Here is a 23386-nt window from a genome sequence, read left to right as displayed (position 1 = left end):
AATTTCAACAGAGAGTTCAGCTGTTTCCGGAATAACACTGCTGGACATGTTCAGTCAAAAGTTGAGATGTCATCTCGCTGGGTGAGAACATTTGCATATCTCACAACTCTCAAGACAAAATAATCTTCCAATTTGACTGATTTTGTCCAATTAAAATTTGTCCTCAAAAATTGTTTTGCTGCAGAACGGTTACTGCGTGGTCCCTTGAAAACTTTCCAACAATCATCAAACTTAAGAGCAGTATCACAGTTGTAAATTTTTTTCAGCATAAGAAGATCATTTCGAACCAATAGAAAACCGATTGGAAACAAATTGTTGTATATGAGGCTCTGATTGTAGTCACTATCTGTAATAAATTTCTTATTCAAAGCCCACTTGAGCGCTAGTCTTTGCATCTTTTCAAGTTTTTGCAGTTTGGCCAATTCGAGAACCAATCATTTGACGCGTAAAGGAGAATTGATAAAATGTATCTTTTGTATAAACTTGATTTTTCTCTCGTATTTGTAGAAAAGAGAACGTTCTTTGATTTTTATTCTCACGTAATGTAACATTACCGAAGTGGTTACTTTAATTTACATATTTGAGATTGAAAAACTACACGTCCTCAAGTCAAAACTAGTCCTGGAAGTTAATACTCAACATAAAGCACAATCAAAAAAGTAATTTTTAGGCAATTTTGTTTTCTGCATAGTTTTGTCATCTTCTAAGTTTTTGGTGCCTTTTTATTTTCTATACAGAGCGCATTTGATGTCAACAAATACCGTTAAAAACTGTCCCATCTTAAAATGAACAACAAAATTCTTGATTATAAACGCCAACAAAAAACTTTAGAAAGAAGTTTTTGTTGAACTGTAACTGCATGCCATTTAATGAGATTCTTGAGCAAAACCTTGCCAAATGTTGTGTTAAATAATTAATGGAAATTTCAAAAATTTAGATAGAGAAGCTGCAGCTGCAAAAACCATATCCTCTGAACCACGAGGTTCTCCAGAGATATAATGTAAGAGTTGATGTGAATAGCAATAGAAGAAGTTTCTAAGTTTCAGTTGAAATTTTACTTAAAACACTCACATTTAGATTGGAAAAAAAACTTTGAAATTTTTGTTCACAAATTTTGTCATTTTGATTAATACATCTCAAAAATTACATTTTAATCAATCTGACGCTTTCTTCTTCTTGTTTATTCGAAAAATAATTGATAGTGTTAGAGATAGCGTCAGTTGTGTTGGTTTCTGAAACGCATCTAAACTACAGATTTTGTATATAAATTCTTTTTGTTTTTTTAATAGTATTTACAGTTTTGGATTGTCGTATTTATTCATTTTTCAGTAAAATTAGTTTTTAGGTATTGAAAAATAAGGACAGCACCATGAAGTAAACTCATTTAAGTTTCATCTAATTGCCTATAATACCTGGCTTTAACAAGATGCAGTAACAGGGTAAAAAACTATCGAAAGGGGTAAATGTTTTTGAAAGTTCATTGTTAATTTCGGAAAACAATTGAATTCAAATTAAAAATTCATAAAAATAAAAATCAACTGAAAATACTAACAATGATCTCGAAATTTTTTCAACGAAAGACATTTGGACTTGTCATTATGACTCCTTAGCTGCTCGTTAAGTATTTCGATCAATACAGCTATGCAATGTTAGAACACATGAATTGCTTTTAGTACCATTCATGAAACAGGGAAGAGTAAATTGTTAAAATGTCGGAAAAGGTTCCTAAACGAAATTCTCACGCCACTTTGGAGGAAATTCGAAAATGGCTCACGCTTTAAAAGTTTCACAAACCAATCAAGTTTCACTTTTGAATTATTGCATTAAGGCGCTTATTTAAATTGGTGTGGAAAACACACTTATGAAAAAAAACCACGATAAATTAAACACATTTCTTCTAAAGCATCTCTTGGAAAAAACGACGATAAGACCAATGATAGCCTCGATAAGATTTCACGGCTATTGAAAATTTTAGCTCATGCACAACTCTCAAACAAAACAACAGCTCAGAAGCAAATATTTAAAAAAAAAACTATGAATTAATATGTTTTCTCTTTTTTGGAAAGATCAACTTTGGTTTTCCGAGGGTTTCTTTGTTTTTCAAAAATTTGATGAGTTGCAGTCGGAACATTATGTTCGCAACGCACTTTTCCAAGTCTCCTGGTTATCATAGACTGCATTACACTACAGACGTTTTTAATGAGTTTCAATTTCTTCTCAGAAGTTTGGATACTTTCCAAACAGTAATAGGACGGCTCAAAAAAGCTAACCAAAAACCTAATTATATATAATTAATGATTCAATGATTTATTTAATTTTTTATTTTTTCAAAAAAAATATCAATTGAATGAATGATTTAATAATAACAATTTAATATAATTAAATGATCAAAAAGTAAACAACGTTTTGAAAATTCTGTTTTTTGGGCTATAATAGCGTGTAATTGTTTGAAAACACCTGCCAAACGAACTTAAAACCAGAACATCCTGAAAGAACGAAGAGCAATGTTTTGTCTATAATGGAAGAACTGATCTTATTAAAACATAATGAAGTTTAAAACAAGATCTTGCCAAGATCTTGGACTCATTGATTGTCTTCAAAAGAACAAATATAGACTTCTATCCGATGCTTCATCAGACTAAAAGTTCTTTTCAAATGTGCTTCAGTTGTTCGCTAACCAGACATAAATAGACCGCAGTAAAAAATTGTCAAAATGCAGTGTTTCATATTAAAAAAAATGCTTCTGAAAGCTGTCTGTGGTCCTGAGAAAAAAAAAACTTGAATTCCCAGCACATCTCTTCTCAGATGTTGGGTACCCACAGCAATCGTTTCCAAGTTCTTGCAAGTCATCAACATCTTTTGCAAGTCTTGTTGTTGATCTTTCCAAGATCTTTGGAAGTGTTTGCGTGGGCATTGGCACCGGGTAGTGTTTTTGAGTCCAGGGGAAAGTGCAGTGTTCCTCTTCGAAAGATCTATCGCGGACTTGGAAAAAATGTCGAGGGAATTCGAAATCTTGAGTGGTTTTGGCGCAAACAATGTGGCTCCGAGCAACTGGGAACAAACAAACGTTTTACATTAGACAAATTGGAGAGTTAATCCTCTGCATCCACTCCTCATTCTATTTCAATAGGCCAGAAGTATTTGCTGTTATTGCATTGGTCTGGTTGTGGTTCTCCTTTTTTTCTAGCATAAACCTTTTTCTACTCTTTGCTGTAACCATCCATGTTGTTAACCGTTTAAAGTCGCGAATGCTTCTTTCTCGATATGTTTCGTATGAATTCGTATGTTCAGAATTCAGATCACGCACGTTAAAATGCCGCAAATCCACACTACCATAATATATTATGAAGGAAGCTTCTACGATCTTCATCAGAAGTTGTACTGGTTTGAACTTTGAGTACAAATAAGAGATCAAACTTACTCTTTAAACCGATATTTTCTATGAAATTGTAAGAGGTTTGTATACTCAACCCGCATACGTGATGAAATGACATTCTCAATAACATACTGAAATAAGGCATGCGCACCTTCAATTTCAAATAACTTTTAAGGTGCCATAAAAAGACCACACGTTTCAAATTCTGCTCATTTTGCTGGATCAAAAATAAAGATGTATATATCGCAAACTTTCAATAAGTTACTCTATAGGCCTGTTTAATAAAAATGTCATCAAAGGAGCAAATTTGGGGTTTCCATACTCTTCTAGTATACTCTTCCATACTCGTCCTAATTTCGGCGCTATTTAGTATAGCGCTTGTCTCGATTCATCTCTACGCATCAATTGCAAAATTTATTGGTCTCCGCTGTTGTAGAAAACTCACTCGGTCGTTAGTATTATTGCTTACCAGTGCAGTTATCACGCAAACCACGTCACTATTGAGATTACTTGAAGAGAAACGTTTATTTTGTAAAAGAACACCATGGATGAGGTGATAGAAGTATATGACAAAAAATAGCATCCTTGGGAACACTCCCAGAAGTTAAACACACGAACTTTTTGTCACACTATTTTGACTCTTAGTAGCGGTAGGTCAAATCAAAAGCCAGCTATTTCAAATAAAGACTAGCTGTTTTGAATTATTTCAAGTCTGCAAGGACACTTTAATTCAAATTTAATAAGGGTTTCCGCTTTTTCATCCAAAAAATACTTTTGAATTCCCGCTTTTAACTTTGCCCCATGTTCCCAATACTTTGATATTTGTACTCTGTAATAATAATCTGTAATAGAAATCTGTAATAGCCGTTTATAGAGTGGTCAATTCTGCCTTATTGTGGTGCTTATTTGTCAGTGCTCAAAAAACTGTAATTGAGGACATTGACCATGACCTGATTAAAAAGGACACAAATTCAATTGAGTACTTTACCTATCTATAGCATACCTAACATTAAAATACATAAACGCAATGAATCAATAATCATCACCTTTCTGGTATAAAATAGCTTGGAGATTAGTTTCTCAATTGTCATCTCTAACCTGTCGGACCAGAGATATTGGAAAATTGGCTTGTTGAAGCTTTTTTGTAATCTGCTGTTTGATATGTCATTTAGTGAAAAAGAATCTTAAGTTTTCAGAAGGCAATTACCAGAAAGAATCTGTAAAGGTCATGCTTATTAAGTGAACATTCTTTCAAGACCAAATTGAACAGTAGAGTTGGAATAGCCAGATAAACAAAACCCATTGCTACATTTCTATCAAAGCCAAATTGATTTGTTCAATTTGTAAATACATATAATTAGCTACTACTATCATTACTTCATTATCTTTTGCGAAGTGAAGCTCAAACTGAACTCGAAGTGCCTTCACGATCACCCAATAACGCTATCTGTTTTGCGACGTGGGAACGACTTGACAATGCATTGCAAGACTGCGTCAGATATTAAACAATTGGTATAAGATTATACTTGACCTTGATAAGGAAATTTCGACAAAATTCCATATCGTTAACAAACTTCTCATAACAGCCAATCGACAAAAAAGAAACGATACAAAGATACAATATACAATTAAAACTACAAAAATCTTAGAAAAAATATGAACATTCAGTCAACATGCAAATTTCACATGTTAAACCACGTCACCAGCAGCATATCAGGCGCTTGCAAAACTTCCAAAAATTTAGTTAAAACTGTATAATTTTGTCTTACTGGAGTAACATACAGTGCGCTTGGAAGCACAATCCTTGAGCAGTGTTTTACTTGCTACTTTGTCCTGTTCCTGTAGATCAAGTTTGTGATTTGTACATTTTCCTCAACTTCAACTTACTAAAAATAAAAACTGACGTTAAAATTTTCATTATTGAAACGATGTTCCTATTCAGTTGAGTCAAAAGATAGACAGATGATTGATTCAAGTTTTATTGATGAACTATTTTCCTTAGTGAATTTGGTTTTGCCGAGCTCTAAACCCGAAGGTGAAAGAAGGGATGAGGCATCTGAAAACTCTACTCACAGTCAACACAAAACAGGCAACGTCCCGACTAAGGTACTATGGACAGTTCTATAGTGCTGCTGCAGAGCTCTGAAGAAGAAGTTTGGCAACCTCATGTGATCATCGATGCACATCAGGCAAGTCTCCGCAAAGCGAGGAAAGTGAATCCTCACGTTTCATAAGGTCTGATAAATTTATCAAATAGTGTTTCTGACTTTTTGAACGCGCCTAAGAAGTACAGACAAGTTTGTGATCTCCAGTCGTAACTCACAGTGTATTTTACAGTAAACAAACTGCCTCTTGTTCTCAAGAAAATTGTTATTCTACATTGATGATGAAGATGAAAACCAGCATGATCTGATGTGCTTAAAATTCGACTAGTTAGCTTTAAGGGAGAACAAAAATAAGCAGACCGAAGACACACTAAAAGATGCCAGCTAATTGCGCTAGTAAAATTTGGAATTTTTTTAGAACATGAGTGTGATTGATCGGTAAGCAGCACTGGGGAAACAACGCTTATATTACAAATCTCGGCGCAAGAAGCATGCAATCAAATATTGTAGAGTCAATACGTGCGGTATAAATGGATATAACAAGATCCACAACCGATTGCTACATACAGAAAATTAAATGGCGAGAGGAATCAAGCAGTCAACTTAAGGGCAGCAACAATCAGTTCCTGTCTCAATACAGAGCGGTGGTTACAAGATGAGCACATATCCTCTCCTCGGTAGTGGATCAACGCTTTCAATCACCGGTCCAGAGCCCAATGAGTCGCTGCTACGTTTATCATAGCTGCCTGCATTCAATCAAAGCTTGTGCACCTGTCAATCGCACTGAGAAATACAAAATACAACTGCAATAAGCTGAAGCAAACCCTCAAACACTTGAATTTTCTGCCAAAAAAGAGCTTTAGCTTGATCAACTTTGGTCAAGACGGTTATTAGCTACAACGCTACATATTATATATATGTACCAATACATATTATATATATATATATATATATATATATATATATATATATATATATATATATATATAATGGAAATGACCTAAAGTTTTGTACAACGACAATATTATTTGTCTTCTGCAAATACGTATGGGGAATTCGTGTGGCAGAGTGCGACAGATAATTAGGTTTACCGCAACAAATTTCTGAAAGTGAGTAACAGTTTGGGCGGTGATTATATGCGACCTTTGTCACATTAAGTTTGCGGTTACGCCCTTACGCTGATATGCAAACAAAATTACTACCGTAAAATTCTAGTAGTTCATTCCTAAATGCCATGCATATCGTTCAACTACTGATCCGAAACAACAATTCAAGCATTTCATCAAAATACCAAAATTTTGTATGCACAGCATTTTGTTACAATTTGAAAGGCACATTCACCAATTGAGGCATTTGATTAGTTATCAAAAGTACCACAACCAGCGCAAACACAACCATTTCTTTATTCATTGCTGGCATTAAACGTGCAGATATTAAGTTTAAACGATGGTAAATAGTTGTTATTAATTATAAAAGCAAGAAAACATAGTCGGCCATCAACAATGACGAATTTTCTATTGAGCACAAAATTTCTTTTTCTAATTTTAACATGCAGCCCTGCAATCTCTGTGAAAGAGAGCAAGCGGATTCTAATTCTACCTTCCGACAACAATAGTGGAATTTTGCAAATGGTCTATTTGGCAAACTATTTATCAGAAGACGGTCATCACGTCATTTTTGTAACAGGATCCAAAAATTACAAACCAGTTAAGCAACTTCACCTTAACATTACAGTCCACGAAGACAGACATCAATACTTGGTAAATGAGAAGTTGTCCAAGCTTCTTGATCAAACTTTGGAGCAGAAAACGTCGATTCTTGATCTTTTCCTGAGCGCGTCATCGGCTTTTGAGACGATGAACAAATTACCAGAGTCGTATCTAACAGACGACGCAACGCTTGCAGATATGAAATCTTGTGATCTGGCAATCTTTTTGACTCCAGATCCATTCTGGCCAGCTTTGGTTATTCCGTACAAACTGGATATTCCTTACATAGTAGTCAATCCAAGGACAGATCCCTGGTCGCATGGAGTTGTAATGTCGCCAGTGGCCGAGCCAAATTTCGGATTTTCGTATTTGGATGAGAACTCTGGTTTTATTGAGCGCTTTTTCAACGCTTTTACTGTGGTTATTGGTAATAACTTAGTTTCATGGATAATTGATTATAGATATGGACATATCATTTCTGATCTTGCGCCCGAAAAACCCTATAAATGGCCCTCAGAATTATATCGCGAGTCAGGAATGGTGTTTGTCCAGCAAAACCCAATTTGTCTCGACTTCCCCAGAAATACAATGCCTCACTATCAAATGATTGGAGGATTTTCGGCCCAAAAGAAATCTTCCGCTTCTAACGAGATCATGAAACCGTTTCTAGATTTCATCGGCCAATCAGATTTCGTCATGATGACTTTCGGAAGTCAAGTTAAAACTATTCCCGATGACAGGTTAGAGCTATTTTTAAATGCGTTTGCGAAGCAGTCGCAGTTTAAATTCATAGTCAGACATACGGGAAAAGTGGACAAGTTACCTGAAAATGTGATAATCAATTCCTGGCTACCCCAGAGTGACTTGATGGCTCATCCAAACATTAAGTTGTTCATAACTCACGGAGGACTAAATGGGCAAAATGAGGGCGCGTACAATGGAGTCCCAATGTTGGTCGTTGCGATATATGGTGATCACTGGTACAACGGACGTCGTGCCAAACGCCTCGGAACTGCAGAAGTTCTGGATTTCTCCGATGTCTCAGAACCGAGCTTCTCAGATACGCTGAATTTGATGCTGAGCACCAAGTCATATTCTAAAAATGCTATTAAATGCAAGAACGTTCTGCAATCACTGCCAACAGCAAAGGAAATTTCTCTTTTTTGGATCAACCATGTTTTGGAGTTTGGATATGACCATCTGCAGCCATTAACTAAGCACATGCCATGGTGGAAAATGATAATGCTCGATATTGTTTTGGTTGTTTCTCTTTGCTCAGTGGTTGGCTTTCTTCTAACTGCGTGGCTATTTAAATTCGCGTTGAAATGTGTGAAATCAAAAATTAAGAGAAAAACTGATTAGAAATTTCTTAAACTTAAATTTTTTTAGTTCAATGGAGAATTTTTGTTCGATATCACTGATGACTGAAAACTTTCAGACAACGTTTCATTTCTACAATAACTAGAAGCTATTTGTTAAAAGTATTATTAAAGGCTTTTTTAATGTGATTTCTCAAAATTTTAAAATCTAATTTGAATTTATAGTTTTCTAAAATTCATATTATGACAGTGATCAAGAGAAACAAGAGAGAGAGAGAGAGAGAGAGAAAGAGAGAGAGAGAGAGCAAGAGAGAGAGAGAGAGGCGAATTCAGTGTCTTCTATTTCCGCTAAATTTATTTTTGTTGAGACAACAACGCCAACATCAGCTTACGCAGAACTTTAGAACTGTTCTTTTGTTGTTACTGTAATTCTTCGTCAAATCTCATTGTCCTACTGACGTATTAATATTTTGTATGATCAGTTTCTTTTCAAAAAAGCTTTTGCTTAGATTATGATCACAACTCTATACCAGCACAAAAAAGCTTGACTTATCGATTAATTTATAATGCCAAAGTTGGATGTAAATTGATGCAAATCTACGCAATTATGTGCAAAATTGTGCACGTAGAAAAATGGCAGCAGACTATTTTTTTTTATAAAAATTGGACAAAAATTTGAGGAAATACATTTTTATGAAAAATAATTCTTTGAATGAGTTTTTATTGCTCATTAAAATGTAAATTAGAGTCACCAAAATACTGAACATCCAGTTTTTTTTAATTGATCAAACCCTGCAAATAGTTGCACCTCAAAGCAGGTACTATGTAAAGTGCTCATTTTCAATGGGTTGCTGTTTCCCAAGTTTTAGTGGTTTTTTGTTATTTTTTTCTGTATTTCATTTATCTCTTTCCCTTCAGTTTTCTTCATTGAATTGTTCCTATCATAGAAAAAATTTTCTTTAGTTGCTGCACGATATATTTTTCCATTAAAAAATCAGTCAAGACGAAAAATCATTCAAGCAAAAAATCAGTCAAGCGATTAATTGTGAAAGAATTTAAACAATTTTGTACAAAAGACAATGATAACGACAATTGAATCCTACACTTTAGAGGAAAGTCAGATTAATTGTGAAGGAATCTAAACAATTTTGTACAAAGGTCAGAGATTTGGAAATCACTTTGTTTTGAGTGCAGTGTTGAACTTCCGGTTTTAGCAATTGTTGGTTTAGCAGTCCTCAGAGGTTAGCAATAAAATTGTTGTGTCAGAAGTCTCTCCACTTTCCCCATTCAGATAAGGTGGTCTATAACCTTTGTAGAACTTCTGGTAATGCCGTGCATCCTTTCAACTTAGCGTCACCTTGCATCAACTCTGCCCAGTGCATTAATCATTTCTTATACTCAACAGTAGTTCTCTAATTATACGAACAAAATCTTGGTCGCCCGATGGATATAATTCCCTGACACGAGGGCGCTTTCACTCGAGTGTTGGACACGCAGCCCATGGTGGTCTAATATTTGACTCCAACGTATTTAGAGAACCAAAGGTTTCGAAAGTGTTGAATTTCATTTGAAATTGAACTTTAGGTTATAATTTCGCAGATCAGTGAAAAAAAGGTTTTCTTCTTAAAAATATACAGGGGTTGAAATAAATCAAACGTCTCCGTCTCCGAAAGCAGAGCAGCCAGTTATTTATAGCGGTCTGATTCAAGTGTCTACTTCTAACTAAGTCTTATTTTTTAAAGGTCGAATTTCACTTTAAACTTCTTACTAAATCTTATTATTTGTCGTAAACTTAGTGTCTTAAATTAGGACACTAAGTTCGGGTCAAAATATGGACTTTTTTCTTCCTGTCAAATTTCAATCTTTCAAACTGAGCTCTCCACCTTAAAGTTTTAGTAACCGATGCAATCGTACTCAACCGGGCCGAGGATTTTCCCAAGAAAAACCGGGAAAAGAGTGTAAAAAGTGTATAAACAAAAAAGATTACACCCCTATTTTTCCGCTTCATTAAGGGTGGAAGACTGTAATTAGAAGAGTATAATTTAAAAAAATAAAGGTGAAAGGAGGTAATGAGTATTGATCCCCCATCTTCCCCCTGTCGAACATGTTACTTTCATTGTCTGCATTTACCATTGCGCCAACTGACACTAGCATGAGATGTGTCAATTTGATTATATTGGTAATTGTGTAAGATTGTAATTTTTTATCAGTCCACCCTAAGTTACACTCTTTGCAAAGAGTGTGAAAAGAGTGGAAAAAAGAGTGTAAAAACAGTGTAATTTTTGAAAATTACACTCTTACCCTCTTTCCCCCTATAAATAGGAGTGGAATACGCATTGCACTCTAATCCCAGCTAATAGGAGGCGGATTAGGGGTAAAACTGGGCAGCCGTCTCTAACAATTACTTAGCGCAATTTATTAGTATCTTGTTTCCATCCTTTTCTTCTATTTTATATCGCAATGCCCATACAGAAAGGTGCATTACGACGCAGAGGTATACCCAAATCTTCACGGGCAGATATGCCAGATGCGTGTATCTTGTGTTCTTTTTTACTATGGTAGTTCATTGAAAATGGAATAATATTGCGGAAAATAGCTACTTTAGCAGAAACCGGTAAAATGGAAGGGAAATTAGCAACCCGTGTTCGCAAAAAGTGTCCTACTCGTAGCCGGGATATACAAGTACAAATTTCATAACCTATTTTTCGCATGGCTTGTATCACGCCTCTGCTCCATTTATGTATCGGTTTTTCGCATGCGATGTAGCTCGATTTTGCATATAATCCGCAATTAAGCCTAACTTAATTACCACTTATTTAATTAAGCCTAACTTATTACTATTAGTAGTACTTTATTACTACTTATAGAACTTTATTAATACTTCTTATTACTACTTTTTAGTACTATTTATTACTACTTATTATAATCGGCCAGTCCCGCATTGATATACAAAGCCTTTGATGTCCGAGGGATTTTTCGGAAAAAAATCAGTTTTTGTGGTTGCATGTACTTAGAGCACTTTAAAGCTTTGAAAGCTTCAATTAAATCTTTATTAAAGTGCTTATTGCATGCTCAAAATGCGAATAATAGATACCTAAATTGAGCGGAAACGTGCTACAAGACTTGTAACCTACTTTTCGTTCTGAATGTTCTTTTATTTGGCAAAATTGGCGGAACCCCTTTTGCGAAAATTAAGATACAAAGGATGTCTCCTAATTTCGTTCATTGTATGTATCTAATTTTCGAGCCAATTTCACTAAGGCGGAAATTTTGGGGTATACCTCTGCATCGTAATGTGGATAATGCACTGATGTAGATCACGCTTTCACAGGTCAAACTTTGGAGTATGGCTATTCCTGGGCAACAAGAAGGTTCACTTTTGAGTCAAGAGGAAAGCTGACTCGAACATCAACCGGCAACTGACAGCGTTTTTTAATCACTTCTCACGACTGTCAATCGGAGAAAGCTCGTTATAACAGTTTTGCAAGTTTGTCGTTTTGGACTTTATGGAATGTGGTTTTGGATCGTTTCTCTTATTCCCACCCACTCTCTTTCTATATAGGAAATTGTTTTTTCCAACTTCAGAATTAGCTATTCCAATTAGCTATTCCAACTTCAAAATTAGCTTCAGAATTAGCTATTAAGAATTTTGAAAAAAGGCTGGTGTTGGTCAAAGTCAGGCAATCAGCGCCAGTTCAATCTGTCATGATTGTCGGTAAAATAATCAACGCATCTTCAACAACCCCTAGAATATGTGCGCAAGAAAATTCTTTTCTAGCGCACATATTATAATAGCCCTCTCCCCGTATTATTATAATAGTCGTCACTTTCTTTTCCGTACTAGTACAAGCTGAGGTCCTCGTTAAAAATTACCTGTTAACAGAAGCAGGAAAAGTATCCCCGCTCGTTCGCAAATGATTGTCTGATCATAAACGAGGACCTCAGCCTGGGAATCCAATTAACATGTGATCTATCAGAAATTTTGTCTACTAAGATCTGCCACAGCAGAAGCGATCCAATTTACAAATGTGATAGCAGTAATCTTATTATACTGATTTGTGTCACCTGTTAAACTTGAAGTGTTATGATTAATAACAATGTCGAGTCGACTTCAAAATGCTTGCCTGGTGCTGCCTTTGTTCTTCGCAGGTAACTTGAATTGATGAGATGCATCTGCGGTAAACTGAAACATATTAGAGTATAATGTGTTGATCCTTGTTGAGCATGCATAAACTAGGTCTTCTTAAACCAGTGGTTACCTTTAAACGTTTCAGGTTTGTCTCTTTCTCCGACAAAAACTATGACACAAGATTTCTTTGGTATAGTTTTTTTTGAAAATTAGCAAATTGCCAAAAATGCCATTTCTAAATGGGTGGATTCGTCCTACTTTTTCTGTTGCGGCGGCTTACGAATCTCAGTCGAATCAATCTTCAGAGCCTGGTGCTCGGGTTTTGCGCCAACGGGTTCTTTACTTTTTTTCCCAATTGATTAACAATTTTTTACTTGCTCGGTCGTATAAAAGGACTGTTATATTCAATTGATCGAATTTAAGAATATGAGTTAAAACACTCACGTGCACATTTTAAGATGCTGAAAGTCTGCAGTGCCAGAAGTTAAAATGCCATAAGTTGTAACTCAGCCAAAAATTAACTTCCGTTGACTTTCGTCATTTTAAAACGTGCGCATTTCGCGTTTTAAGCATGGTTACGTGACTCTGCAGTAGTCACTTCGCAATTTTGACTTAATATCTCGAACCACGTCGCGGTTCTCGATAACAGCCAGAATCAAGCAGAGTCACGTAACCATTACTAAAAAACTTTGTTCAATCTTGTGCTAAAATTTGTAAGAGATCTTTCAGTAATAGTTTCGTTGCTAAATTTGTGATAAAACCTGTAAAATTCCGCACTTTGGATCTAGCGAAATTTTAACACAAAGAGACCAATATTGATAAGGATTCATATTTTAGCCAGAAGGGGAGCCAACTGCTCTTTGAATTGGTTTCTAACCGTTATAAATACAATAAGGTATTATCCAAACGATTCGGTTAAAAATTATTAGCTGAATATAATTCATAAAGTAAAGTCCGCTGGTCGCTGATTGGTTGGTCAACTAAAATGTTTCTAGTTAATATTTACACAGGAAATGTCAAGTAACAACAAATTCTGTTTTCACTGAAAAATGAGACATTAATGGTTACGTTGCACTAATTGCCTGAAATATATGACATTTGTCCATGGAAAACCGTCCATGGAATCAAATACTTCAATAATAAGGAAATTTAACAATATACTGACCTAATAGGAAAATGGCAAAAATGCTCTTTGGCACCATATAAGTGCCAACAGCCTCATTGCTGCAAATCTAATCGATGTGTGCTCGGATAACTTAGACGTTATCCTAACCTAATGCTAAGACATATGATCGCTCAGAATTATCCTTCCCAAAATAACTGGTTGTACAGATTTTCTTTCCCCAATTGTACATTTTTTAAGTTTTGTCAATTTTTAAAATTTTAGGTTGTTTTTTCTGTTCACCTGATGGCTCCTCCGTTTGCTCAGGATGTCTTCAACCGTTAACTTGATCTGGGAAAAACCATCCTAGAATACTGGTACCAATTTAGGTAAAAGTCTGTTGAACGCCCCCTGTGCCGTTTTGACCCTTGCTGATCGCACGACGCCATCATCTCTGTAGAAGGCTTAGAACATTTGGTTGTTTCCCATTATAGCCCCCAACCCCAGCTTATTGGTCAGATAACCTATAGCCCCCCTCCCCCGGTTTTTCCGGTTGTAAAAACTAAAACTTTGCTCATGGAGATATTTAGCGCTCTAGAATCTGGCACTGCAAAGATCTGGCGTTTGAAAACATTCAAACTAGTTTGGGGTTGCCTGAAGAACAATTTATGAACTCCAGAAGATTTAATGCAAGTAACACTGAGCAAACCAGAAGATAGGAAACTTAGATTACCCGGGTCGAGGTGTCACCGCCATTCAACGCAAAATTATGTAAGATAAGCGGTTAAAGCGGAAATTTTTGTAAGATAAGCGGTGAATGCGGTGAAATTACATAAATCAGGCGGTGAATGTGGTGAAAAATATTTTATCGCCTGGTAGCGTTGAAATTACATAATTTAACCGCTGAATTTAGCGGTGAAATTACATAAATTCACTGCTTCGAAAAAAGTGTCCAAATTTTGTAAGGTAAGCGGTGAATGCGGTGAAAGTACATAAATTCACCGCTCAACTTAGTGGTGAACTTACATAAATTCAACGCTTAGAAAAAATTGTTCAAGATGTTTGAGATCAGCGGTGAAATTAATGGTGAGTGTGGGAGGAATTATTAGATTCGCCTTGCCACTAAAACTACCCCTTAATCTTACATCTTTTTGACACTTTTTCTAAGCGGTGATTTTATGTAATTTCACCACTAGAGTAAGCGGTGAACTTACAAAAATTCACCACATTTCACCGCTAAAATATGTAATTTCACCGCTAAAAATTGCAAATCTTACAAAAATTCACCGCGCATGATTTGCAGAAAGTAGAGTGAATTCGATTTATATTCAAACAAAGAATAATAGAATTTCAAGAGAGATGGCGCAGTGGAAGAAGAAGTGGATGCCATGCAGGAGGTGAGAGGTTCGGACCCTTGTAAGGGCGGTGAAATTACATTTTTTAGCGGTGAATTGTGGTGAATTTTTGTAAGATCACCGCTTAGTCTAGCGGTGAACTTACATAATTTCACCGCATTCACCGCATTTCAACGCAAAATTATGTACGAAATTTGCGGTGAAAAAACTAACTTTTCACCGCTTATCTTACATATTTTTGCATTTTTTTCTCGACCCGGGTAACCCACAATTCTCCATACTACTCGCTTTATGTCAAATTATTTAGCCACAGGTATTTTGCAAGTGAGGATCACTGTTTTCATGAGGACTGACGGGTGAGTTTATATCGAAGTGATTTTTAGTAGGGGGATGAGGAGCTCTAGCAGTTCCTCGTGAACTTGTTCGAGGGGGCGCATAATTTGGTGAACCACCACAATAATCACGGCAACTTTTTATGCCTTTTCTGCTGATTATCAGCATTGAATCCTCAAATTTTTCAAAAGACATTAATGATTATAGCTTAAGTGTACATGAAACCTGTTTAGAACAAAATTCACATTTCCTGTGTTTTTCAAGTTTTTTAGAATAAATTCACAATGCTTTGAGAAATTTCTCTGAAAGTTTTGCTTAAGCGTTTGATATTTCTGTTTCACACTGTTGCCTCTTTGAGTCATAGTAGCTTATTGCACGTAGTTGACGTTTTTTCGCTTACAACACATTTTCTTTAACTTTGTGAAAGTGTAGCGTATTTACGTTTTTCACTCTAATCTTCAGCAGGAGTGAAATTTGTTTCGCCATTTTATTTGTGACTCATTTAATTTTCAGTACTAAAGCGGTGACAAAAATCACCGCCATCTAGCATGCTGTGATAAACAATTTAATGTACTACTAGTTCCACTTCTATTTTTACTAAAATATCATGAAAAGAAAACATTTGAATGAACGATAAATGCTATTCGACCTATATAAACGATGGTACAATGGAAGGTAAAAAAACGTTTCACAGAATTCTGCGGCCTAAGCCTGGTTAAGGACAATTTTTAATATAATTTGCAGCTAATACGGCGACAAAAACCTTATTCAAGATTAAAAAAACATTTGTCACACGGAGAACATTTCAGCGACCCGAGTGTATATACTCGGCAATGTCACTGTTTTCCGCATACATGTATTAAGATTAGCAAAGTAAGAGAGCGCAAATAAATCCAACACACTCAAATTTTGGTACATAGTTCGGTAAATTTTGCATTTTACAGTGTAAGCAATTTAGTGACAAGTGTCATTGACTCTAGTCTTTTAATCATTCTTTGATTCGGGATTAGTCGCCAATATTCACATTGCTTCTGTTGATAGATTGCTCATAAAGTGACGTGACGAAATTAGAGACGAAAAAACAGCAATTTGATTGATGCTATTCGCATTGTCTCTGATCTCGGCAAATTTTGCTAAAATGCGAAAAAGCAACGAAATATAGTCTTTAAGTATGCGTTTCATCAACATTTGAGGAGACCAATTTATGGTGTGGAGAGCAGTTCTTGCCGCCTTCCATTTAGTTAGCACTCTGAAAAATCTTAGCGTTTAGTTTGTTAAATAGATGGGAGTTGGTATAATTTGCGCATTTTATTTTGGAAGAAGCAACCACTTCTTCCTGAATTCTGACCCTCCAATTTTTTGTTCTCCAAGACAATAAACGCTAAGAGAGTTCCGTCCTTTTTATTTTCAAATTTTTCAATTAAAAAAAGTATTTGACAGACAGATTGCTAATTAATTGCTCTCAAAAGAAGTTTGTAGCAATTATATTAGTCCTGTCGGTCTTTTTTATGCAATTTTTCGCTTAACTGGCTTTTCGTCTGACGCTTTTGATTTTTCGTTCTCAAAAACGGGATAAACAGGTAGCGCCCAGCGGGCATTAAGTGCTCTTAGAGCTTTTCAGCTCTGTTCAAACTGCTTTGGAGACTTATACTTATGGTGTGAAGGGCTGTTATTAGACGACTAAAACCCCCCGCCTCTTTCCCCCATCAACCCCCGAAGCAACCCCCCCCCCCCCCCCCCGGTGGCTACTGACGAACAACCGATCGCTAAAACACGCAATTTTATATTAATTTTCACAATTTTTTCGTTTTTTGAGAGTCTTTGTCATTTTTTGAGTTCTTTTAGCCCTAGGTGTCAAAGAACATCCTCTAGGGTTTTTTAATAGGTTACTGCATAGTTTATAGTGGCTGTGGAATGGTTTCAACATTTTAACATTACGAATTTTAGCAATTTTTTGACAAAACGTGCAAATTTTCTCATTTTTTTTGACATTTATTTTTCATTATTCACGTCCTGCCAGACGCAGGGGTCAAAAAAAGTTCTCAGGGGTTGAATAATAAGGTACTGAAACTATTTTATTTGCCATGGAATAGCTTTCAATCTTTCAATATGACAAATGTTAGCATTTTTTTTGATAGAACTTGCATTTTTTTCAAGTCGACAACTTTTGTCGACAATTTTTGTCGATTTTTAGTTTTTCCCAGCCTCAACAGCCAAGGAGTTTGACTACAGGTTACTGTATAGTTTCTAAATGTAATGGAATATTTTCAAAATTATTTTCATTTTTTTTTCTATTTTTTTGACATTTATGGTCATTATTCAGGTTTTTCAGCCTGACAAAAAATCTCCGTTAAGATTTGATAATAGGTTACTGGAAAATGTTTTTTGGCCATGGGTTAGTCTTCACCTTTTATTAATCACATATTTCAGTTTTTTTGCAACTTGCAATTTTTTCAAAGTTTTTCAAAATTTGTCATTTTTTTTCAGGTTTCTCCAGCCTCAAGAGCCACATAACCTCCTCTAGGCTTTGATTATAGGTTACTGCATAGCTTTTAGATGTAATGGAATGTTTTTCAAGATTTTATTATCAGCAATTTTTTAAAAATATTTGCAGTTTTGTCAAGTTTTTTGAAACTTTTTGAACTGTTTATAATTTTTTCTGGCACGAGGGTCCGAGGGACCTCCTCCAAGTTTGATGATATGCTGTTGCATAGTTCAGAGAGTTAATGAAATGGTTATCAAAATTTTAATGTTTCCAGCGTTGGCAACTTTTTGAGAAAGTTTTTTTTTCAAAGTTTCGGAAAATTATTATCATGTTCCAAGTTTATGGATCTTCATGAGCCAGTGAAACTATTTAAAGCTTAAAAGAGGGATACTGTATACTTGAGACAATGAAATGGTTTTGAAGAGTTTAATATCTTGAATTTTAGCTAGATTTTGCTAAAATTTGCGATTGTTTTCAAAATTTTTGAATATTTTTGTCCTTTTCTGAATTAACAATCATTACTGGCCAACGAAGCTTTTCAAGTCTTGCGTATGAGTTACTTGACATAACTCAAGAGACAAAAAATAGTTTGGAACATTTTCACTGCAGAATCTGGTAGCTTTTATTTTACATTTTGCAATATTTTGCAAAACTTTAAAATATCTTTTTTTATTTGATTTATTTACATACAAGGCTAGAAAACTAAAATTTCTAGGGTCGAATCAAGCTTAAGCTAGCCTGACTAAACTGTGGCTAGCTACTGACAAAACCAAAGCTCGCCGGTTGTTTGAGAGCATTTCGCCCGACGTTAGTCGGTTATGTTCTATGAAATTCATCGTTGCAATTCAAGATAAGATTTAGGGGACCTTCAGAGAAAAGTAGAAAGATAAACCATTTTGAAGCTTCTAAAGTTTCTCTACTTAATCAAATAATCAAAGCCATTTAAGTATACGATAAAACAAAATCATAGTCGCCCGTGGGACTTAGTGCCCTGATATTTGAAATTAAAGCTGAGAGTATACATTTGCAGACTAGTGAAAGGAAAGTCTTCTTCTTAGAAAATATACAGGAGTTGAAACGAACCAAAAGTCTCCGATAGCGAAGCAGCCGATTATTCATAGTGGTTTGGTTGAAGTGTCAAAAGTTAGGTTTCTAATTGCATCTCTTTTTTTGCCTTAAACTTGGCGTTTTGAATTAAATTAAGACACTAAGTTTATCGCCAAAAACTCTTACGTCTTTTACATCTTCAAGTCTAATTTCAATACTTCCAACAAAGTTCTTTGACTCAAAGCTTTTACTGACTGATTATATTATACCCTGGGTCTTCTAAGCAAGTTGATTTTAATAGTATTTTTGTGAAGAAATTCAAGCTGCATTTACCAAGCTTAGTCAGAGTTTTCTTATCTAGTGCCAAAATATACTGGAGTTTGAGTTCATCAAGTAGTCATTTATTGTGTTTTACTTGCATTTGTTATCCCAAATTGCAATTAGGTATATTTTAGACCCTCTCATTAGTTGTTTTGTACTCCGTCGCTCTCTCTCTCAGTATCAGTTTCAAAACAGTCTTGCTGCCAGGTTATCTTGGTATTTATGTGAAGCAATCCAATCTGCATTTACCGAGATTGTCAAAGTTTTCTTATTTAGTGCTAAAATATTTTAGAGTTTGAGTGGTCATTTAGAGTCGTACCTCAAGTAGCCATTTATTGCGTTTGCTTCAAATTGATATTCGAAATTGCAAGTAATCATATATTGTGTTTTACATGCAAAAATTTTTCAAAAAATTAGTGTTAATTTTTGGAAAATGATCTTTCACATGGTGGCTCTGTGGGTCATGATAGTGGAGTATTTGTAGTTGACGAAAGACAAATTAGTCTTTGCTTATATCAATTACGGTGACTTTTTTCACGTCAATGTTATGTTGCGGACATTTTTGTCTACTCCATGTTTTGTCAGAAAATGAAACCTTTGAGTCTTTTTTGTTTCATCCTAACAATTTAGTAGGAGTAAATTTGTTTACTCTAGGCTCACGTGCATTTTTAGCAAAGTTACGTGCTATAAAAACTGTAAGACATTGTTCAATTAATCAGATCATACAAAGACATTATAAAATTTAGTTACGTAATACTTCTTCCAAAAACTCTTGCCTCATGAAATTATTATACAAAAGACACCAGAGACTCAAAAAAACAGTACCAACTAAAAATAAACCATTGGCATAGTAAAAAGCAAGCAACACTGTTTGATCGATTGGACTGCAAACAAATTTCTAGAAAACTTAGAATTGGTGATAGAGTTTCCTCAGATTTAACAAAGACGTGTTTTGGAAAATAGTCTATCTAAAATATACTTTAAAAAATTGTGCTGGTCATTTCATAATGCGTTGGACCACCCTAATGAAAACAGTTTTATTCCCTGAAGACAAAACTGCTCATCTAACTGTTTTGGCTCTAGACATCAGCCAATTTGGACCATTTATCCTTATGCTAACCGCATTTGCCGAAATGGGCCAAATTGTCCAACTAACTAGAACCCCCGTTTCTTCCTTTACTCTATGTCCCCACAAAATCTATCATTTCCTGTCTCACTTAGAGTTATCATATTAAAAAAAATAAAATTTTTATATGTTCCCCAATCAAAATTTAATCAATCTAAAACTAAAACTTTCTGTCTTACTTCGAGTAGTGGTTAACTCATTGAGTCGGGTTAAGTTGCTTTAGCAAACGGAAGGTTTGGGGTTCTTCCTCACTGTCTCCAGTGAACATCCCCCGATTAGATCAATTACTATAAAACTAAGTGAGATAAAAAAAACCAAATTCACAGTTCTTAAAAGGGATGATCCCTGCTGTGAGACTGTATATAGGGCACAGTCAAAAACATTTAGATCGTTGGAAAACGAGTGATTAGTGTTTTTCAGTGTAACTAATGAGACCGTGTAAAAAGCACGTAAAACCAACTTGCGAACATTGGTGTAACCACTTTGTGGATAACTTGAATAAAAAACCAGCTGAACTCCTTTATTAGTGTTACTTATACACCAAGAGCAGGCCCTTCAAAGCTTAATCAAATGGAACCTGCTTGGGAAAACAAGGGCGAAGCCCTTTCGCAGATACTATATTTTTAAACAAGTTCTCTTAACTAGATAGAATTAGATAGATATTATTTTTTTTCCAAAAAGCAAAAAAAAACTATAAATTTTTACTCATTACCGAATAAGAGCGAAATCCCTCTTTTAATAGTGAAATCACTCTTTAAGAGCAAAATCGCCCCCAAAGGAGTGATGCCCCAGTACAAAATCTTTATTTACCACGCTTAAAGAATAATTCCCCTCTTTTTTATTTATTTTTAAAATTATTGATTTTCTTAATGAAAATTCATTTTCTTTTTATTTTTCTTTATTTATACCATTATTTCTTTTAAAAAATCTATAGTCTTTAATAAATTTTATTTTCTCTTTTAATTTTTCTATATTTATACCATTATTAATAAGAAAGGATACAACGTTATAGTATTTACATGAACAGATTTCCCCTGTTTGGGTATCAACATATCTTTCATTTAAATTTCTGTTAAATATTCTAGATAAGTCTACATCTGGCTTTTGTTTCTTAACATGTGCACTATTCCATCATATCTTACAATAGAAGGACGATATTGACAGTCAACTTTAGCTGAAGTACAATTTCTACATGTACACTTACTCTCATCAAAATCAGTTAGTGGTTTTAAAGAATTACATCTATTACATATTTTAGTTAAAACTTTGTGTTATTTTTAGGATTATTGGCAAAGCAACCTCGTAGGTCAATAACATCTGGATTTGGATTTGGATTTGGATTTGGATTGAATTTCGATTAGGATTAGGAATAGGATCTGGATTTGAATTTGGAATTGGATTTGGATTTGGATTAGGATTTCAATTTGGATTAGGATTTGGATTAACAGAGCTACCATTTCTCGTACTAAAAGAACGATCTGTTTTCATCGGCGGAGCAAGTTCTTTGATACAAATACCACTGAGTGATTTATCACCACCTGCACATTTAATAATTTTATCTTTATGACATATTGACCAATGAAAAACTAAACTAAAGGGAAGTCCATTTTTGTGTTTACACTCTAAACATTCTATAACCATTATTTGTAACGGGCTAAAAAATTCAAATGAAAGTCAAGTATTGTCTTTAGACTGGACAAAACTTTTTAAATTTTCCACACCTAACTTATTAGGAGTACTATATTCAATTCTTTTATCTATAATCTTATCATTATCTATAATCCGGTTTTATCTCCAACGGAATTTCGTAATTTCATCTCCAAATTCTTGAATATTTTTATATAGATCATTTAATTCATCTCTAATTTTTTTTTGTTTAAAGTACCAGACTTTTTATTCATATGTTCATCTGTCAATGGGTTTTACCCTTGGCTAAGGTAACAAGGCCTACCTTTTCTCAAGCGGTTATTTTGATTCACGTAGTGCCAACTCTGTTGATCTGTGAAGGGGCCTTGCTCGTGGTTACCCAAGCAGTTATACTGATCTTCCTTATCTTCCTCACGATAACCATGGCATAATAGTGTATTTATTTTATTTAATATATTACTTGTACCCACTGGTACAAGTGCAGCAGTTTTTACTGTTGTATCAGGATTCATGTGACTATACATCATAAAACATGTAGCTATAATTCCGCACACGAGTGATACTGTCTTTAAACCACTAGCTATAACTGTTTCTTTTGTTGGAACATCATTCTGAATGTAAATACTTTTTGATGTAAGAAGTTTAATAAAACAGAACTAATAATTATCTGTATAAATGGTATTTCTATCTGTGGCACTAATATTTATTGGTTTCAAAGATGCTATAAGTTTATTTATCTCATCACTTTTTTATTTATCGATTAAACTAAGAGCTTTTAAATCGAGGAAATCAACTCTCGAGTCATACATCATTGTTCTATTTCTATCAATAAAAACAAAAGTTTACACTTTCTAATTATATTTAATCATACCATAACGAAGTTCATCAGACATTCTATCTGTACAATTATAGCAATTATAGCAGTTACTATTTAAGTCATTAATTATTTAATAGAACTTATTTTCACATATATATATATATATATATATATATATATATATTTACATATATATATATATATATATATATATATATATATATATATATTTATATATATATATATATATATATATATATATTTCAATAAAATTTATAAATAGGTCTGCCCCATTATAAGTTGTTAAATACAGAGTACCACAACTCATTCTTGCTGTGTTAATATCTGGGCTGGTTTAAGACACATTACAATAATTTGAATATTATGATGTCTTCGTTCTGTAAATAATAATCTATATCTTTTTTAACTTATCACCCATATCATCAAGAACAATTACACTATCTTTGATGTTAGGCATATTGTTTGATGTGATCAAATTTATATCACATGTATTA

At 34.5% G+C, this 23386-nt stretch overlaps 1 protein-coding gene across 2 annotated transcripts; it reads left to right on the top strand.

The window, feature by feature from the left end:
• Positions 1-4827: 4827 nt before the first annotated feature.
• On the top strand, positions 4828-8744 carry LOC142355766 (2-hydroxyacylsphingosine 1-beta-galactosyltransferase-like). Of its 2 annotated transcripts, XM_075407830.1 has the most exons (2): positions 4828-4869; positions 7057-8744. In XM_075407830.1, exon 2 carries the CDS (start codon positions 7110-7112, stop codon positions 8550-8552), a length of 1443 nt encoding a protein of 480 aa, XP_075263945.1. In that variant the 5' UTR covers positions 4828-4869; positions 7057-7109; the 3' UTR covers positions 8553-8744. The 2 variants fall into 2 exon arrangements, with proteins under 2 accessions (XP_075263945.1, XP_075263944.1); XM_075407829.1 differs by lacking the exon at positions 4828-4869 and having other exon boundaries at positions 6696-8744.
• Positions 8745-23386: the final 14642 nt, after the last annotated feature.

Source organism: Convolutriloba macropyga, unplaced genomic scaffold (assembly GCF_964194025.1).
Source record: "Convolutriloba macropyga unplaced genomic scaffold, txConMacr16.3 SCAFFOLD_2356, whole genome shotgun sequence".
Lineage (NCBI taxonomy): Eukaryota > Metazoa > Xenacoelomorpha > Acoela > Convolutidae > Convolutriloba > Convolutriloba macropyga.
The sequence above is the reverse complement of the archived record's forward strand: the minus strand, read 5'-3'. Positions and strand labels throughout refer to the sequence as shown.

Excerpts from the sequence above, each read along its gene's own strand:
- LOC142355766 (XM_075407829.1), top strand. The coding sequence starts at position 6,984 with ATGACGAATTTTCTATTGAGCACAAAATTTCTTTTTCTAATTTTAACA.